A 20440-nucleotide genomic window follows, 5' to 3' on the forward strand; every position below is an offset into this window, starting at 1 on the left:
CACAGCGCTCTCAGACCGTGTTGCACTATTAAATATTAAATACAACAATCAAATGCTTACAATAATACAAGTATACGCACCTACTGAAAAGGCCACAGATGAAGAAATCAACTTATTCTATGAAACTTTGCAAGTAGCCCAAAGCCAGGCAGCTGACCAAGTACTCGTTATCGGTGATTTTAATGCCAAAATCGGCAAACCCACTACGGAAGACAGCGATAACATTGTTCTTGGTAAATTCGGATATGGAATCAGAAATGAAAGAGGAGAGAAACTGATACAATACGCACTTGAGCATAAACTTACAATTATGAACTCCTTCTTTAAAAGTCGAAATAACCGCAAATGGACTTGGCTATCACCATGTGGTAACATTAAAAATGAAATTGATTTTATATTGTCGAATCAACCCACAAAGATTAGGAACGTAGAAGTTTTACATGGCTTTGGATTCCGGTCTGATCATCGCTTAGTTAGAGCTACGTATATTCTAGACCTAAGAAAAAAAAGCAGAACAGATTTCAAAGCGCAACCTAAGCCACTCAAAACTAATGAAGACATATCATTATACTTGGAAAACTTAGAGACCAACATACTTAAAATAGAAACACAAAAAGAAGAACATATTCCAACCTTTTACGATAAATTAGTTAACGCCATCACTGTCAGCCTTGCATGCAGATCTGAAAATAAAAAATTAAAAACTACCAACGAAATACTTAGCGAATCTACAAAAGCGCTTCTTACAAGACGAACCGAACTTTTAAAAATAAAGCAAAAGTCTAAAGAAATGAAGAAAGAACTAAGCACATTATTTAAAATTACAAGTAAAGCGATTAACAAAGATTACAAAGACCATAGGTACCGAATAATTGAGAATAACCTAAACACACACAGAAGCACAAAAAAAGCCTACAAGAAACTAACAACCCACAAAACCTGGATCCCAAACATAAAATCGACATCTGAAGTAACTAAAACTAGAAAAGACATCTTGAGCTGTGCTACAGATTTTTACAAAAAATTATATACAAAATCCAACCCTACTACCAATACAATTGATGTAGCAACAGCGACCTCCCAAAGTATCAACGACGTGCCATTAGTGAATGAAGAGGAAGTCATCAAGCACATTAAAAAACTCAAACCAGACAAAAGTCCAGGTCCAGACGGTTTACAAAATGAGGCACTTAAAGCTGGCGCTATCCTACTAGCTCGCCCACTTACCTACTTGTTTAACATGGTTCTGAAAACTGGTCAGGTGCCAGTGCAGTGGAAAAGATCTGATATAATTCTCCTATATAAGAAAGGTGACCCTCAAGATATTTCTAACTATCGTCCGATTAGTCTGCTCTCAAGTATATACAAATTGTTCGCGTCAATTCTGCAAAGCCGTCTAGCTCCGAAAATCGATATCTACCAGCCTGTAGAACAAGCAGGTTTTCGTTCAGGTTTTTCTACTACAGATCATATGCACGTATTACAACAAGTGATGGAGAAATATCAGGAGTTCAACCGCCCACTATACATTGCATTCATCGATTATGCCAAAGCGTTTGACACGATCTCACATGATTCTATTTGGGAATCACTAAGCAAGTGCAACATAAACGAAAACTACGTAAAGGTCCTGAAAAATATTTATCAGGGTTGTGTGAGTCAGGTGAAACTAGAGTCTCGAGGTCCGGATATATCGATTTGCAGAGGAGTAAGGCAAGGCGACCCGCTCTCACCGAAGTTATTCATAATGGTACTACAACACATTTTTAACAATCTTAACTGGCAGTTCGATGGCATAAGAGTAAACAGAGCTCAACTTACACACCTCAGATTCGCAGACGATATTGTTCTTTTCGCTGAAACGAGTAAAGGACTAGACAAAATGATAAACAACCTTAATGAAGAAAGTGAAAGAGTAGGTCTTAAAATGAACGAGGACAAAACAAAAATACTGACGAACAGCCACAGACATGCTATATTCCTAAATGGAAAGCCACTTGAATATGTCAGCAATTACATCTACCTGGGCAAACAACTATCCTTCGAAGACAAAAGCGAAGAACTAGAGGTAGTGCGGCGAGCTAATATAAGTTGGAAAAAGTTCTGGTCCTTAAAGGAAATTTTAAAAGGCGAATTTCCCCTTCATCTAAAAAAAATTGTATTGGACACATGTGTCTTACCTACCCTTACATATGGTTGCCAAACATGGACATACAGCTCCAAAATAAAAAGTAAAATAGTAGCATGCCAGAAAGCAATGGAAAGGAGTATACTTAAAATAAGAAAAATACAAAAAGTAAAAAGTGAAAAAATAAGACGAAAGACAAAAATCATCGACGCTTTACAATTTGCACTAAAACAGAAATGGCAATGGGCGGGACATATAGCAAGATGCACGGACAAAAGATGGACACTGGAGACAACTATATGGAAAGGGCCGAAGGGAAAAAGAAATGTAGGACGCCCTAAAAAAAGGTGGATAGAAGATATACAAAATATAGCAGGAAACGAATGGAGAAAAAAGGCAAAGGACAGAGATACCTGGAAAAAGTTGGAGGAGGCCTATACCCGAGAAGGGGTTCCAATCAATGGTACTGATACTGGATAACGTCAAAAATTAAAAATAAATAGAAAAAAAATTAAATTAGTATTAGTGATTAAAATTTAAGTTAAAAAAATAGTGTAATTTTAATATGTAAAATAGCTTTTAGTATGTAAACTACCTGTAACAAAATTTCTTGTGGATTGGAAATAAACGGGCTTTTTATTTTTTTTTATTTATTTTTATTTAATAATCCGTTAACATCGTTTAATGGAGGTAGTTAATTCAAATTTTTCTAATATGTTTAATAATAAATCCATTTATGTAATAGCCCGTGGGCGGGTTATGGTGCGATTCGTCACCGTCATCAGGCAGAGCTGCCGTTCGACCACCGGGGCCACCAAAACCGTGCTTTTCTACATTTCAACTAATCTCACAATTTATCGACGCCTATCAATGATATTGTGGCGTATTTATACTTTTATTATTGTAATAAACTGTGGTTTAGCAATTCGATATAATGACATGAAACATCTTAATTCAAAAATATGGTTATTTATTAAAACTTTAAATACGTAGAACGTAACGTATTCTTCGATTATTGAAATTAAGGTTTGTGTATTAGCGAAATCAATGTTACGCATAGTTTTAACCCATAGGTAATTAATTATAATGCTGATTAAAATAGGTAACTGGAAAATGTAAAAACTGTTTATTGTTACATTTGTAACTTTCCTGTAAGTATTTTAAACGTAGACAAAAAGGCACGGAAATTATTTAGTCGGTTTAATTGACGTAACTTTCAAAACACGTTTCATCTCAAATTCGTTCTACGGCTACCGAGCATTTGCTACCGCGCATGATTACCCACTATCTTTCCTTAATTTGTCATGGTTTCTGACAGAATTATACTAACGACAATTATAATCATTACAATTGGTCACGCCTCATTAGGTAATGAAGACGTCGCCGCCAACCTATCATTACTTTTTACTCTCAGCATACCTACCTACCTATACAAAAAGCGCAGGAATGTAACCGAATTGTTATTGTATTTTAATACGTAGTATGATCTCATTATACAATATTACAACGAGAATAAAACATCTATGTTTGCTAAGCTTAAAAAGCATAAATTTTCAGACTTCTATCTGTAACTCTAGCATTAAAAAAAGCTTCTATTCATCTACACAAATAATCTGCGCACGCAACAAGACAGTACGTAAAAACATTCTTACATTTTTATCATGACAAGAGTTGCAAAATATTACGAACTAGTAAATCATATAAAACTTCGATTAGCTCTATGTCACGGCATGAATGTAATAATTGTCGCATCTATTTTAATGGCTACTTCGTATGCATGTACCCTTCAGTAACAAGAATATCAAATTACTTTTAATGAATTTTAAACAATTTAAAACCATTCTACCATGCTCTTAAAGCACTACTGTTTCATTGGTTGCGTGAGATGCGCCAGTAAATTTCTGTTTTTAATATAAATAATACTTGCGGCGAGGGTGATTTTACACAAATCTTAGTCAGCACACGCTGTTACTTTTTGCAACCCTCATCGCCCAGAATTACAAGAAAACGAGAAAATTTACAATTATTCTGAATAATGAGCTCAGAATTGAATACTAATGAGTTGATATTAAATAAACGCGACCGATGCCTCGGGCCCAAATTCAGTGTGTAGGTACTTAAAGTGAAAATAAAAATTAGAGACAGCTTCATTTAATTTTAAAGTGAGATACATGGAATATTAAAACGAATTAACAATTTTGGTCTACGCAAACAGGTGAGCAATCAAGTATAAGCTCTCCAGTGTAAGCTTTTGTATTGTTTGAAATCTCTAGTCTTCCAATACTGAATCTGTTTATTATTACCAACAAGTTTACTTGTTTCTTACAACTGAATCAAAATATCTATCAGATTCAAATCGAGAATTAAAATTGACGGCACAGGAAAACCCAATGACGTTTCTTCGAAATAACATCCAATTATGTTCATTACAATTTTCATAGTGAAGCAATTTGAGTCGTGCTTTACTCTGATCTGTGCATTCAGACAGAAAATTGTGGTAAATTTCATGCGGTTCGCTCAAATCGATGACCTGCGCTTGACTTTTGATCGAGTCAATGTCAATGACATCGGCAATTACTGGTAAGTTTCAGTCAACTTTTTTCTGTTCCGCAATGTACGCTTCACTTTTTGCTTTTAAATTCACTTGAATTGAAATTTCTCAAAATATTGTTGAACACGATTTGATTTTAGTAGCTTTCCGTATTTACCAAAAATAAATAAGATAATATGTGCAGGCTTCAGAAAAAGACTTAAAAATTATGTCTTATATTTCAATTTTCAATAGGTACCTGTTCCGGATTCTTTTGTTCATTTAAATTTCGCAATTTGTTTAATCACTTACAAATATAAATTTTTTAACGAGTGGCTGAGTTGGTGAGGCATCCGCCCCGGAATGGCGCGAAAGGATGCGGGTTCGAGTCCCGCCTCGTGATCGAATTTTTTCTATTCTTTATAAATTTATATTTATAAAAGCATTTGAATGCCATAAAACCAAAAATATAAATTCAACACTTACAAATATTTAATATTTCATAACAAGTAGGTAGTTATTAGTTAAGTCTTAATTGGCATTTTAATTTATAAGCAATCGTTATAGGTACGGTCTACTTCTATCATTACAAATACTTAACATTAGTTCAAAATACGATTTGGTATTTCTCCATTTCAGATTTCTCCTTTTATAAATAAGAAGTTAAATATGATTGCAATGAAAATCCCTAATCCTGATTAAAATTAAAATACGTTTACCGCGAGTAGTATATGTGGCGCTACCTTTTTGATATCAACGTAACAAATTACTCGGAGTCTGATATTTTTGTAATGTAACTTATTTTCAACAGTTATCTCCCTTTGATCAATTTATCGGTTCGTTAGTGACTAATAAATGTGTCTCGATTCTATGATTATAAAGCTATTTGTAAACGTAATGGTTCTTATTAACACTAAAAAAGTATTCAATCCATCGCATGTCGACAGTCGACGGCGTCTTTCATTTACTCGGTTGCAGCGTTTGATTACGTAATTACAAAAGTACTTCCTGTTATGCGTAACTGATTTTAGTTTGTAATCGATGATTTTATCGAAAACCATGAGATTTTGAAGCTTAATGATTACTTATTGGTCCATTAACGTTGAACGCTCCATAAAAGGAAGTACCGTGATATTGAGCCCCATAAGGCATGATATTAGCGAATTTCGGTTTGCACATTAAATCAAAAGCGTGGAAATTATGAAGCACAAAGTGATGGTCCGTGATGCTAATGGTACTCGATAGCATGTCATTAGCCAGAAGCGTGTATGACACGATTTAAGGAATAAGTACTGGTTGGGAGAGTACAGTTCAGTACGGAGTAATACAAGCAGATGCCTGATTAATGTTACTTTGTATTTTATACCCCTATTATTTCACGGTCGGTACAAAATTTTCAACGATAAAAATATTTTCCGTATAATATTGATGGCTTTCTTGGTGACATGTTTTTGGGAGCAATTTTATCTTTACATACCTTTACCTAAATTTGGAGCTAGCTTAGAAGGAACAATTTGGAAATGTGTGTGGTCTAGTATTATTTTGTACCTACACTATTTTACCCATAATTATTATACTATTCAGCAATCCTTATTATTGGAGAAGGCTAGGGTGATAACATTATTTAAACAGTAATAAAAGTTAGATATATAGTTAAAGGATTGAATACATAACATGAAACAAAACTCAGCATTTTCCTGTTCGCAATCAACGTCAGTAATGAGAATCAATTCCCATCTTAGATCGTTCACAGTGTAGGAACAATACCGAACAGACTTTAGACTTTCCATTCCTTTAAATTAATTTACATTTGCAGTGGATGGGCTGTAACGCGGACGACGTGACACTACCAGACCACCGGAGTCGAGGTTTTTTGACCGAGCCTTCATTAGAGCGAAACAAGTGACTGACGCACCGGACAAGCGTTTTATTGAGTCTTCCGAGATTAGTTTATAGTCATCTTTTAATTAGTTACAAATTAGAGGAAATATGTTACGATTTTAGTTAATTAAATAGCTTGTAATTAATAGATTAAGTTACTTTATTAGTCCGATTATTGGAGGCAGAGGCCCGCACACATTTTCAAAGTAAATAATTGTCATTTTTGTGGCTTCTGATAATTAAACTTTAAAAAGTATCGAGCTTTTTGACAAGTTCTTGCGCTTTCTATTCCTTCTTATTACTGTTATGAAATCAAGATATTATTTAGAATATATAATTAATTGGTTAAATGTATGAGGCAATACAGTAAGGCATAAATAATAACATTGAATTTGCATGTATATGGAAATATTTAGACCTCCGATTATAAATGACTGCAAATTAAAATTCTTACGCGTTCCATGTCGTTATGCTCGTAAACGTCTAAATCCTTATTTATTATATGGCCATCATATTTAAATAACATCATAAAGTACTTATATAATAGTCCACAGAAAAGACCAAATATTTAGAAGTTACATGTACAATACCGAGTTGTATAATAAGTTTGTCAATCACGTTGACAGCTGCTATTTGAAAAGTGATAGGGAATTAAACTCATTGTCGCCTGAGTATGCTTTAATCTAGGCCGTATTATGTGAGGTCAGTTCCATACTGCCTATTATCGCTATCACCAATGGAACGTAATTTCTTCCGTTTATTGATAAGTCTATAATATTTACTGTCACTCGTCAAACCACCTGGTTCGGTCAACGACCTCATCTCTGTTTAATTCGTGTATTTAAATTTAATTTAACGCAATTGTCTGGTTTTCATGGCCATGTGTTGTGTTTTTGTGTAAAAAATACACCCAATATATAAGCATATCGAAGTACCTATCCATGTTTATGTTGATACTTCTACATGTTAAACTTATCTTATCTAGAAATTAAAAATGGAATTTAATAAAACTCAAAGAACAACCGCCTGAACTTACTTCATTTTCACTTTACTCTTAAATAACGTACCTGCAACATTGCAACATTGTCATCAAGAAAAAGTCGACTAATCAAAATAACTTTGACCAACTCGAGTGAATTTACGGTACGTAACAGACGTCAATTTGATTTCTATAAAGGTTTTCCGGAATTATAAGTGATCTTGTTGCGGATTGGATATATCACGGACGATCGGGGACGATACGCACGACTTTATGTGGTTAATTCCATCTGCGGCGGTCTGACGAGCCCTAATTATTTGAATAGCGCGACACGAAGCCCCTTTGAGGAAAGCCGATAAGTTGCGTGAGGATGTATTGGAGATTTGTATTGATAAGGCTATTTGCTGATCGGGTGTGCTATTTTTTATTGGTAGAATTACCGCTATTTACGGGTTAAATATAAAAGAATAGATTGCTATAGAGCTATTGTAGAAGCATTATTTGAAGGTGATTTTTGTTTCTTCTGATCTTTATTCTGAATTTGTCTCGTATTAAAAAAAATGTTTACGAATGCTTAATACTTAATTACTTTCTTTAATTGACTTAAAAATATTTCTTATAGGTAACACGGAAGCCGTTTGATCCTTACGAGCGACTCAAATATAATTAAAAAATGGCCAAAGAATTTGTTTAATTGGTAATCAATTGAAGGTTTTACAGGACGCTGTCAGGTCGTGACGAGCACCCTTAGGATAAATTGGAGAATTTAAAAGATATTTGAAGTATTTAAGATCGCTACCTGCAACCGATCCCAATTCATTAACGGCTATTAATGAAGTTTATAGCGGTTTGACAATTTATGAGAAACAGCTGATGAACTAAAATGTCTGCGGTTCAATATCTTGTGTTTTTGTGGACAAAAAATTCTAGGAACAATTAATAAATTCGAGCGTGTACGGCATTCCATAATAGGTAATAGGTACCTACCTACTTGCAAATTAATATTGCCTCTAAAGATACCTGTAGGTACACTTTGTTATTTAAAGGGTTCATTTGTGTATTTAATAATGTATTAGCGCATTGATTTCTAACATAAGTACTTATGTATTTCAAAAATTTTGTCCCTAAAGAATCAAGTTGATGTCTTAAAGTCGTAAGTAGTTGTTGTAAGTAACTAATGGATCCAAATATACTGTCATATTTCATACAACTATTTCCTTTAAAATTCTTTCTGCGTTAGCTCTAAACAAGTTGAACTTGTAGTTTTCAATATTTATAACATTGTAAGAAATAGTTCGTTATACTTTTTAGTTGGAATTCCAGTTTTTCCGGCCAGTTATAGTCGAGGCACTTGAACTTGTTCGAAACAAAAATAACTGCGTGCGTGTGCCTTATATTTGGGTCACACGCTTAATGGTCGGTACATTTTGAGTCAAGGTCGCAGGCGCACTGCAGGAATAAGTAATAACCTAAATTGGTTTCGTGTTTGTGTTCAAGTTGGCACACGATGTTATGAAGTCAATCTTAAAGGTAAGTTTAGTAAAGTTGGTTTACTTTTTATTTTAATTAAACTTTTAGGTACCTAGAGTTTCCCGAATTTCTATTGTATATTTGTTAACGATTGATAGCCTCATAGGATGTATTACCGATACAAAAAATGCACCAAGGTTGATTTAGTTAACTACCTATTGTTCACAAAATGATATTTAAAATTTCCTCATTGGCTGATCTTGAAAACTGAAGTTAAAGCTTTTATGAACTTTACGTAGTCTAAAATTTTACAAACAAACTCTACAGAAAAACGTAGTTTCCAATTCGAAAAAAAAATAACCAAAGTCATGTTCTATTAAACCATTAAATCTTCAAACCCTAACCATTATTTTGGTCGCTAAATAAAAAATGACACCAACTCAAATTACAGTCGCAGGCGAAGTTAATTACATGCGCATTTCGTTCGGAAAGCAATCGGTTCTGCGCAAGCGGTCAGCAGCTGCGTGCGACGGGTCGTGCGACGGTCGCGTGCCGGGCGCGCGCGGAGCCGCCCGAGCTCGACCGATCGGTCAACCGCGCGCGCAGAGTAATGTCAGATAGATATTCGCACAGAGTAATAATAAATATTTAAAAAAAGAAGTAAAATTCTCATTAATGTTAATATTACTTTATTAAATGTTATGTGCATCGTTTCGATATTGTGGGATGTCATCTTTGTTAGATTTTCGTATGTTATGTTTAATTACTACGTATTTTAGATACGGTCTACTCGTTATTTTATTTCAAAGTGCATTATTTAATTTTTACATGACCGTGGAAGTAAGGCATCATAAATTCATATCACAATGTCTTGGAATGTAAAGTTCATTATAAAGGAGTAATTTTTCATATATTATTAAATACTGAAAGTGCTTAATACTTTAAGTGAAAAATGCCTTCTTCTACAATGTAATTAATAATTAATAGGTATGGAACTTCGCAGTAGGTATACAAAAACAATGAAACTTATACTCACAAATCAAAAGTTACCACAATACATCAATTGTAAAATTGGAAATAAAAACTGCACGGTTATATTACATATGACAAATAAAAGGCTCTACATATGCACTAACATTCTCGTCAAAACTCGTCAATTATAAATAGCATTGCACGTCGAATAATTGGCTGCATATTTCACGAGATGTTCACAAAAAGTGGATTCATTGCAAGCGGATGCATCATCGCATAGTAACCAACAATTAATATAAGGAGAATTAATGAGGCCGTTTGTACCGTGTACCTTCGAAACTATTCGCGAATATTCTCGTCCCACAGGTGTTCCATATGCTTCCGTCGCATCTAGTAATTCTCGTTTCAAACAACGAGTTCAAACAATTAATACCGTCGGAAATATCCACCCATAATCGCGTTCTTCCCCTCCATTATCAAAAATTACTATTGCAATTCGACGTCCATGGGCGGTTCGGGCGCAGTAATAGCATTGAAACACAGATTGTCTTGTTCAAATTAAATGTTGTATCAAGAGTTTAGATGACGTGTATTTAAATATTTCGCGTATTATTACCGATTCGCAATGTAATCCGATCAGAAGCACGTGTGAACCAGCTTTTGTTACTTTCTTTTATTACGGTACGTGTTACCTTTTCCTGTGTATATTTAAAATTGAGGAAGTTTAGTGCATGTCTGTGTATAATCTGAAAACAAGCAACACCAGAGAGCCTTCAAACAGAAGCTTTAAAAATGCAATTAGCATTATATGTGTGCTTTGTATAACATAACATAACGACTATTACAATTCTCAGTCTTGCTTTTCCCAGATCTCCTCAAAATCAGTTAAGCTATTTTTTCTTTCACTAGTGACTAGCACCGGTCACGGGCTTTTTGAGTACATAAAGATGCATTTTAAAACATTCATTTTGACAAGGAAAAATAAATATCGTAGGTATTATTCCGTGGACGAAGTAGCATGTAGGTACCTTATATTATCACAGATTAGTAAATTGTTACGATACGATCTCACGTATACATATACCATCTCAATATAAATCTTAATCTCGTGGAATTTAATTATTTATTTATATAGTCATAGGGACTGCCGATAGAAGAGAAATATAAAAACTCAGAGTTTTAGTAGTAAAATTGAAAATGTTACTTATAACATTAACATTGTTCGTGACGCTGCGAACCCATAAGATTTTTCGCCACCAAAGCGTCCTCAAGAAGGATTAGTAAGTTTTCATTTAAAACTAAAGTACTCAATATTATTATATTATGCAGGGATGAGTAGATAAGGCTCTATAGTTAGAGGAAATTACTAACCTTGTAAGTATTTATAATCTTAATTATATTTTACATATTATTATTCTCTACTTGTTCTTCTGAACTTATCAACTTTATTTATAAGCTTAATCACCATCGTCAGTAAAATTCAATGTGAAGTGTAGACTATATATTATATTCTTCTAGAGTATCTATTAAATTTCACTTTCGGTATACCTTAGTTCATTCTTCCTTATGAATATGAAAAAAAGATTGTGTGCTTTAATGTCCATGTTTGATGAACCTATTCAAACTTAGATATCTAGTGAAATTAATCCTTTTGTAACTTTTTTAAAACAAGTTCATTTTTCTGTCTTAAAATTAAGCTTCTTCAAAAGTTCTATTTGAAATAGTTTAATTTTAATGTATTTGTTATTGGCTCTCTTGGCGTATACAACCACGCAGAAATTGATATTATGTTTTCTAATAAATAAGATGTTCATATTATGTAGGGAAAAATAAGATATCAAAAATAAAAGAGTTTGATAATTTATCAAAAATTTATTTAAATATAGTACCTAGTTATTTTCAGGTGAAATATTTCAAGATATAACAACTATTAAAACTTATATTATTAGGAATCTTTTATAGGTACTAAGTTTACTTATTTAACACTTGCTTTACAACTATTCCGGGTATAATGAAAACTTCCAAATAGTTTTAGCCAAAAAGGCACAGTTGTTTATTTCAACAAATAATTTGTTATCATTTCAATAGATTCTGTACAATATAATATACTTAACACTAATGACTAGAAAACAATATACAAACATAACTATATAAAACTAAATTCTACTGGAAGTAACTCTAAGGCTAGCTAAAGGCACAGCGTTTATTAAGTCTCTTACAATTAATCTAAATGCTTCTATGGAACAATGAATATTTCAGTCTTAGTGCTGCAATTCCATACACGTATGAAATGTAAGCGGAGTCTTCAGTCGTTCGTTCGCTCGGCGGAATGCATCGATGGGATCGTTATAGTCTACCATTATCCCCTCTCATTAGGAATACACTGATTGCGCTTAATTAGAGGTTCACTCAGAGTCCCTTGCGCTCCATCGCTCGGGCTCTTCTTGAAGTCATCATTTTTTTCACAACCAATACGCGGCTTAATGCCTTCACTTTGATCACCGTCAACTCGGTACCTGGAAAAAGGAACGGCGACGTTAATAAAGTTCAAAATCAAAATTTAAAAAAGCTGAAACGCGGGCCACTCTACCATCGATATCTTCAATTCACATTAAATCTAACTAAACTAGTTTATCACCAGATGTTTGCTCAGAGCTTAGCAAATATTGTAACACGTGTGCTTCCACCGTCCCTATATTTCCTCTCGAGATTTCGTCTTCCGGTACAAGAAATTAAGTGGCAACAGCAGGGTGATGAACTTTTTGCGAGTTTTAATTTCGTGGCGCTACCGTATTTTATGAGTTCCGATCGAGTCATATGGCCAACTAATAAGAGCCGGCTTATGTTGACCGGATGCTCCTTATTGATTTAAGATAAATCGGCAAAATACGAAATGCAACAAAACCTGTTTCCACTTGTTACAAATCAGAGCAATCTCATGCGACCGCTCGTTATTAGAATACACTACTTTTTATATGCAATTTTCCCACTACATGCGGGGCAAACCACAAGGTTGTTAGAAGTAATTGCTATTCGCTCATTGAAATTACGTACATATGCGGGTATTGTTTGGAGCATTAAAATTAATTTGAACTTAGAAAGATACACAAAATAATATTTGTATCGCAGAAAAACTTTTAAAATAGCTTTAGGATTTAAATATGTCATATTTTAAGATGCTCTTTGTAGGAGACAGACTATTGTGTTGATGTGATTCCACCGTGAATAGATAAAGGTATTCGGCAATGGTTCACTGCGCAAACATAATAGATATATATGTGTTTACTTTTTGGCTCGTAAGGTAGAACGATCCCAAAATCTCCATTGAATTTGTGCAATATAAAAGAACAGACCTGACCCGGTAGGTAACCGTGACTAACGAATAGAGCAAAAAGCTTAGTCGGCGAGTTTATAGCTAATAAAAAATTCGTATACCTGGGGGACTGTCAATTTAAGGATACTGGGACTTGAATGTACGTCATTATAAAAATTCGTGCGCTGATAACAAATGTCAACACAACCGAGACAAAAATGTAAATAAACTGATAAGAATTTTTAAATTTCAAGGTCTTGTAGCTTTAAATAAACTAATTATTAAGTTCGTTTAATTTTACCCTGCTGCTTTTGAATGACTTCTTTACTTTTAAAATAATCTAATACTTTAAAATTAACTTGAACTAATACAATTTTGGATATAAATTTTTGAAATGCTTACCTCAGTTCACTGTTGTTGCCACCACGATATAACATCAAGAAGTTCTTCATCTTCAGGACTCATGGGCTCGTAGGAGTCGTAAACTTCATGACAATTGGCACTTGCAGAGCTTTCCGATAAAAGGGATGGAGCAGGTGAGTGAGATTCTTCCGATGACGGAGGAGTTTGAGGTCCACTTGTATTTAATCCTAAACTCATTTGCGTTTCGGAACAACCTTCTTCGCTTTCATCTAATAACCGTTTTAGACTTTTAATGTATTCAACAGCTAATCGTAAAGTATCTACTTTACTTAGTTTTCTTGAAGATCCTCTGCCACCAGCGAGCGCGGCGGTAACAGCTGATGGAATGTGTTGACGGAGGGCAGCAAATCCATTGTTTACTTGTTTCACTCTGTTCCTTTCTCTGGCGTTCCTGCGTGCTACTGAAGCAGGTTGTGCTGGATACGTCTGGTGCAGGTATGATCGCTTCTTGCATCGCCCCGCATCAGGCGCCGGGGCCAGACGTCTGGGTGGCTGATTTTGAAGCTGTGTAAGTTTTTGATTAACACCAAGATTTTGGTAAGCGTGTATCGTAGCCATCGGCATCGCGTTACAATTCGAGTGTAGGTTAAGTCGAGCGCACGTGTGCGTGCCGCGAAGGTTGTCGGTGGATTGGCGGAGGTGGCTCGCACCCCCGACTCTAAGTAGCGCGCGCGCAGGCAGAGGTGGGGCGCGCGCCTCGCACGCGCACTCGCACGGGCCGTCCCTCCCCGCGACTCGCCGCTCGGCTACTTGTTGCGCACTGATCAAAATACGCCGGCACTTATTATGCCATAGAGCCAGTGAGCTCGCGCCGCTATTGTTGCACGTTGTTACGCATAATTATCCTGTCCGTTGCCTTGTTCGGCAGACGAGACCTCGTATCTATTTAGAAGTCGTTAGGCAGAATAGACGCTGTAAACGCGTTTGAGCTATATTGTGCTATTAACGTTTTGGAGCTTTTGTTTTATTGACGAGAAATATAAACTTTTACAATCCTTGTAGATAGGGAATCTAAAAAACAATTTTACTTTTTGTGTAATTGGTCTCTACATGTCGTAATACATTTGTTCCCGTGAAAGGGCTAATTATAAGGGTTGCGCCTACGCACCTAAGACAGGTGCGTGCAGGTTGTTGATGGTGCTACTATTATCGACATTTTTGCATGCACTAATATGCTACGAGAAGAGTATTAAGAGTTTCTATACGCAATTAGAGCAATATTTAAATTTGTAAGCTGTTTTTATCTTATATCATATTATTTAATGGTTCTGTTGCATTTATTCAAAAAATAATTGAGTGCTATAAATACAAATAATTTGTATGAAGAAATAAGTTGTTATTTATTTTTGTCAGACAAAAAAGGCATGTCTTCTTACAAATTTACACATTATCGTATTTTGATATAATCTCGAAAGAAGAGTATCTAATGCACATGGCATTTTCAACCCTTATGGCTTATAGGATTAATTCCACCGAAGTGCGTGACCGACGTACCTACTTATATAAATACATATTGCGAAATTAATGACCCGCTCTTAAATTTTATGATTTAACTATGTATCGTTTTGATTAATAACATGGTAATCGTTGCAATTGAAAAAATTAACAAGTAGAGTAATACAAGTTTTTTAATTTAGAAAAACATGTTTTCAAAAACACATTTGTAAATGTAAATTTTAACGTTATAGGTAGACGTAATGGAAAATAGTCATGGATGCTTATTAATTATTATAAATTTACGTAAACATAATAAAAAATCACTGTAACGGTAACTTTGTACTCATCTACTAAAAATGTACGCTAAAAACAAAATTAAAAGCTTAGGCAATAGTTAACAAAAATCTCAACAACAAGATAATATCATATCTGCTAGAAATTCAGTAAGTACCTACCTACAAGTAACATATTATTCATTATTTTGGCCAATATATAATCCCATGCACTAAAATATTTGTAAATTATGAATATCGAAGAAGCCGTATTAAGGCGAATACCGAATATGTAAAAAAACAAAATATTTTTAGAGATTGGGTATTCGTCTCGGTCACACAGCGCACATGCGGTGGCGTCAAGTTATCGGCAGGTGTAGCGTCGCGCGACACAGCATAGCGCGTGCTACCGTGCGTGACGTCATAGTTTGTGCTCATTTTGTTTATATACGTAAATATTATTATTTTGAATAATTAAATCTTACATTTACCAATGTGGATATTTATATATTAATATTTTCCACTCTTTCCGAAGATAATTAATATTAACTAGCGGTCCGCCCCGGCTTCGCCCGTGGTACATATTTACGTTTTCTCTACATAAAAACCATCCTCGTACTTCAAGGAATATAATAAAAAAAGAATTATCGAAATCGGTCCAGCCGTTCTCGAGTTATGCGCTTACCAACACATTTTGCGATTCATTTTTATATATAAGACTAGCGGTCCGCCCCGGCTTCGCCCGTGGTACATATTTACGTTTTCTCTACATTAAAACCATCCTCGTACTTCAAGGAATATAATAAAAAAAGAATTATCGAAATCGGTTCAGCCGTTCTCGAGTTATGCGCTTACCAACACATTTTGCGATTCATTTTTATATTATAGATTATTTCCTAGGTATGTATGTATGATGTTATAGGTAATTCAAAATTCAAAAACATGGTGTTATTATAAAAAAAATACATTTTTAGACCTCAAACCCGTAGCCGTAAGTAACTGAAACTGTATAATAGAATGAAAACGAAAAAGCATTTTGATTAAATGTGAATATTATATCCCCCGACCCTTGTCTGCTCACGCCATCTATGGCTACCCTTAAGTCGCGGGAACTAAAATCGATAAAATGTTTCAACCCCATATTTAGTTCCGATAAACTTTAATAGATGGCGCTTAGCTTGAATTGTTGTTTTTTTCTGGAAGACGAGGTAAGGTTAGCATATTAATTAGATTGTTTTTTTGTTTTTTCAATTTCAATAATTTAAGTCTAGAGAAAAATGCAGTTTGATAACAGGTTGTTTAAAAGTCAATTATCAACATTATTTTTATTTTTTCTTCTCGGAGACTATATAAGCGTCAAATCATAATTAATAAAATTTACAACTTAATGGAACATGTACAGCGGGCCACTGATATCGGCACTCTTTCATTTTTACGCATAATATCAGCATACCTTCATTGTAATTACGATGTCTTTTGCTAAATTTATTGATATCCATAATAACCATATAACTTTCGCAGTGTCATCCGTTACGGTTCTTTGAAGCCTGTTAAAATTTTATCAACGTCAAGCGACTTTATAAAATTAACCGTAAAGCTTACATTTTGCGTACAGTGATATCAAAAATATTTTGTTAAAGTCACGAGATACGGGTCTTACAAATGATAAAATGGCGACAAGCGACAAAGACGGATTCTGATTGTCATGGAAACAAACGTCTTACGAGCTGTTGTCCTCTAAATAACGCTTAGTTGCCGCAATAACTTCTAGTGGCCTCGTAGGCTATCATTTACCACAAACACAAATAAAAATATGTGTCTTTATCTATATGGGCATTAGTGAAGATTGGCGTAAACTTTCAGTCTGATGTGTAATTTTGCATTCGCTGACACAAACTACATAATTGCAATACCTCAATATATCACGTGGTTGCATTCGCAGTTAAAGAGTATAATTCGCGTAATTTATAGGATGCGGACTAGGAGTAGCGAGCTGCGAGATGGTAGACGCGGCTAATAGCCGTGGACCACGCGACCACGTCGCCGGTCGCTCTGTGGACAGTCGGGAGCACAACGCCCGAGGCGCGTCGGTGTTTCTAGAGCACTCAAATCAACGACAAATTGATGCTCTAATTGTATGTATTATACTAATTTATCTTTAAAATAATTTATTACTTTAAATACGACAGAGCGCCTTGACCTTTTCGATATTATATCACAATATTATTTTATATTAAACGTGCTAATGTTAATCGTCAAACCACAGTTAAATTTTGCAATGTCTATTATGAATTTATAATAAATTAAAAAATATATCAATAGTTCATTAATTAGTAAAATAAAAAATAGTTAATATATTGTTCACTTTGAACGACATAGTTTTCAATTTTCATACACAATAAAGAAAATAGCGTAATTTAGGTATATGTATATACCTACCGCCAAGTATTAAATATGTAGATACCAATATACCTAGTAACCACGTATACCTACATATACCTTAGGTTCATGAAACTTTCTCTGTGCTTGCTAAGTACTATGATTTTACTTTTTATGTTAATTGAGGCAATAAATTTCAATGGGACTGTACTTCAAATAGTTGGGTAGTGAACACTGTGGCAATTTTATTTATCGGCTGTACGAACTCGCGGGATAAACCTTCTGCTTTTATTTTAATTCCTTATTATTCATTTATCAAACAAATAGCATTCCAGCATCGGGAGGGTATCTTTGAAATCCGCAAACAAGCCCTTTCGCGTATAATTAATTTTATTATTTTATTAAGCTGTTAATTTATTACCGTACAAAGGACAGCATAATAAACGGCGTGGGTGAAATAATTGATTTGTTCTTATGTTAAGCGTAATTACGTACCTACAATAGCAAAAAGGCTTAATATATCCCAAAATGTTACATACTAAAGAAATTCTTATAATTGAGTCATTATCTATTGAGAAGCAAAATAGGTAGGTAGAGATTGTCTAATCTAAAAATGAACGCCCCTCCACTGTGTTTACGCTCACATTCAAAGTACGTGTATAGACGCAATACACACAAATTGGTCTGCCTCATTGGTCGTTCAGTCCTCCAGTCCCGTCCATGCCCGAACGACAGGACCAGTTGGCCAACTAGTGCATAAATGACGCGATGCACGACAGAACGGACGTGTCATTCCATACATAGCGCGCTCTCCCCGCCATACAATGCTAGGCACCTGAACTGATCGCCCGATTAGTTGACAAATCAGTGCGCGAGTGTCAAAGTTTGCAGTAGAATCGACGCGCGCACACATATAAAGTGGTTCAATAATTATTTGTCCTCACACATTGAAACAATTAAGTTTAGTGGAGGGGCGTTCATTTTTAGATTAGACAATCTCTACATAGGTAATTAATATGTGTTGTCAAAAGTTCTAAAAAAGTATGTTGATACTAAAATATAATATGTATCAATAAATATAACACCAATAACTTAGGTAATATAACTGGCATCTTCGTCATTCGAGTTATAAGAGCGGTAGTGCTCCAGTACTTAGAGATTAATTTAACCTGTCATTACAATTAAAATTAATTGCTTTACGACGTCCTCATTAGAGTCCAAATCGATTTCTTGTATGTAACTCCGGGCTTTATTTAAGCCACTGATTCTTGAATTAGAGGACATAAAAATTAATCGTGATTAAGGTGCAACTTCAATTAACCTAATGCAATAAATACTCTCGACTCATGTACAAAACCCCAAACCGGTGACATAAATACATCGGCCATTTCATTCTGAAGCTGGAAAATTTCATTCGCATTGCCCTTTTAATTCATTGGAATCTTATTAGTAGTAATTAGTAGAGCTGTTGTTAAAAACAGGTGCACGAAATTTACCAACTTTCTATGATGGACCAGTTTACGACTGTCACCGGTTCGATCCAAACGGCTACTGATTATAAACAACGCAATAAATTAATTTTACCAAAGTCCAAATCTCTAGAGCGCTCTACACCTACCGATTACGAAAATGAAATTTTTGATTTAATTACATAAACATGTCGAAGCAAATTTATCGTTTTGTGTAATAAGGGAAGCATAAATTCAGTGAACTACGATTTTAACCGATTTCCAATTATCCGTTTGGAATTAGAACTGCTTTTTCATAATTTTGACCTAGATTTTGATAAAATACATATAAGATAAATAATATAATTCTTATAAGACTACATACTATTACAATTTCAATCTCAAATAACATTTTAAGAGCGCCCAAAAACGACGCTCATAAGAATGTACTGACATTCTCATAAGCAATTTACTTCGTGAGGCTTTCACTAATTCTAAACCAGCCTATTGTTGTTTGCAAGCGCGCGATTGGCGACGTGAAGCCTGTATACCTACTCGAGCCTCCAATCACGGCCGCAGGTTCTAGTTAGATACGCATAGATATTTGCAAACACTCATAGAACGAGTCGCGGTTGGCTCGTTCCGACTTTCGAATCTATTACGAACTAGTACGACGCACTCTATATTTTGTAGATTTGTCGTGTGTATTCCGATTTGGACGTGATATAATCGAAGATTTATGAATTTTCTTAACATAAAACCTATTAAAATTTTACTATAATTTTAATAGGAATTTAAAATCATCTTCGGTGGTTAATTTTCATATCTAATAAATTCTATTCAGTTTTGCCTAAACAGATGATCTTGATATTAAAATTTGAAGATAAAATCGATACAATAAATAATTTATAATTGCAGTAATTTGTCTATGTTAGTAGTTAATACTTAATACACAGTAAATTATTGTCATATTGAACACATTTAATATGATGTACGTTCCGTCAATAGGACACGCCCTATACGATTCCAATTAACTAGTGTGAAAACGAACTTATAAGACTTGTAATGATAAATCGCCTTTTCCAATAAGTAATGCTTGTTAGATACAATTTGAGTTATTTTATCGGTCTTATTAGTTCTCTGATAAATTCAAGGCGGATTGGCTAGTAACATTTCTTATAGGATATAGATAACTATATTTTAGTTGC

General features: G+C 34.5%; 1 protein-coding gene across 1 annotated transcript; it reads right to left on the reverse strand.

Annotated features, from left to right (window-relative positions):
* Positions 1 to 11986: 11986 nt before the first annotated feature.
* LOC149902228 (achaete-scute complex protein T3-like) lies at positions 11987 to 14406 on the reverse strand. The gene is made up of 2 exons (XM_090110396.1): positions 13676 to 14406; positions 11987 to 12476 (listed from the first exon to the last, which is right to left on the reverse strand). Exon 1 carries the CDS (start codon positions 14258 to 14260, stop codon positions 13682 to 13684), a length of 579 nt encoding a protein of 192 aa, XP_089966522.1. The 5' UTR covers positions 14261 to 14406; the 3' UTR covers positions 11987 to 12476; positions 13676 to 13681.
* Between the last annotated feature and the right edge of the window lie 6034 nt (positions 14407 to 20440).

The sequence above is a fragment of the Colias eurytheme genome, chromosome 15, assembly GCF_061535395.1.
Source record: "Colias eurytheme isolate Ceu_HAF_F1 chromosome 15, ilColEury1 Martin Lab GWU primary, whole genome shotgun sequence".
NCBI classification, from domain to species: domain Eukaryota; kingdom Metazoa; phylum Arthropoda; class Insecta; order Lepidoptera; family Pieridae; genus Colias; species Colias eurytheme.

Coding starts and splice junctions, on each gene's coding strand:
- LOC149902228 (XM_090110396.1), bottom strand. CDS start 14,260: ATGCCGATGGCTACGATACACGCTTACCAAAATCTTGGTGTTAATCAA.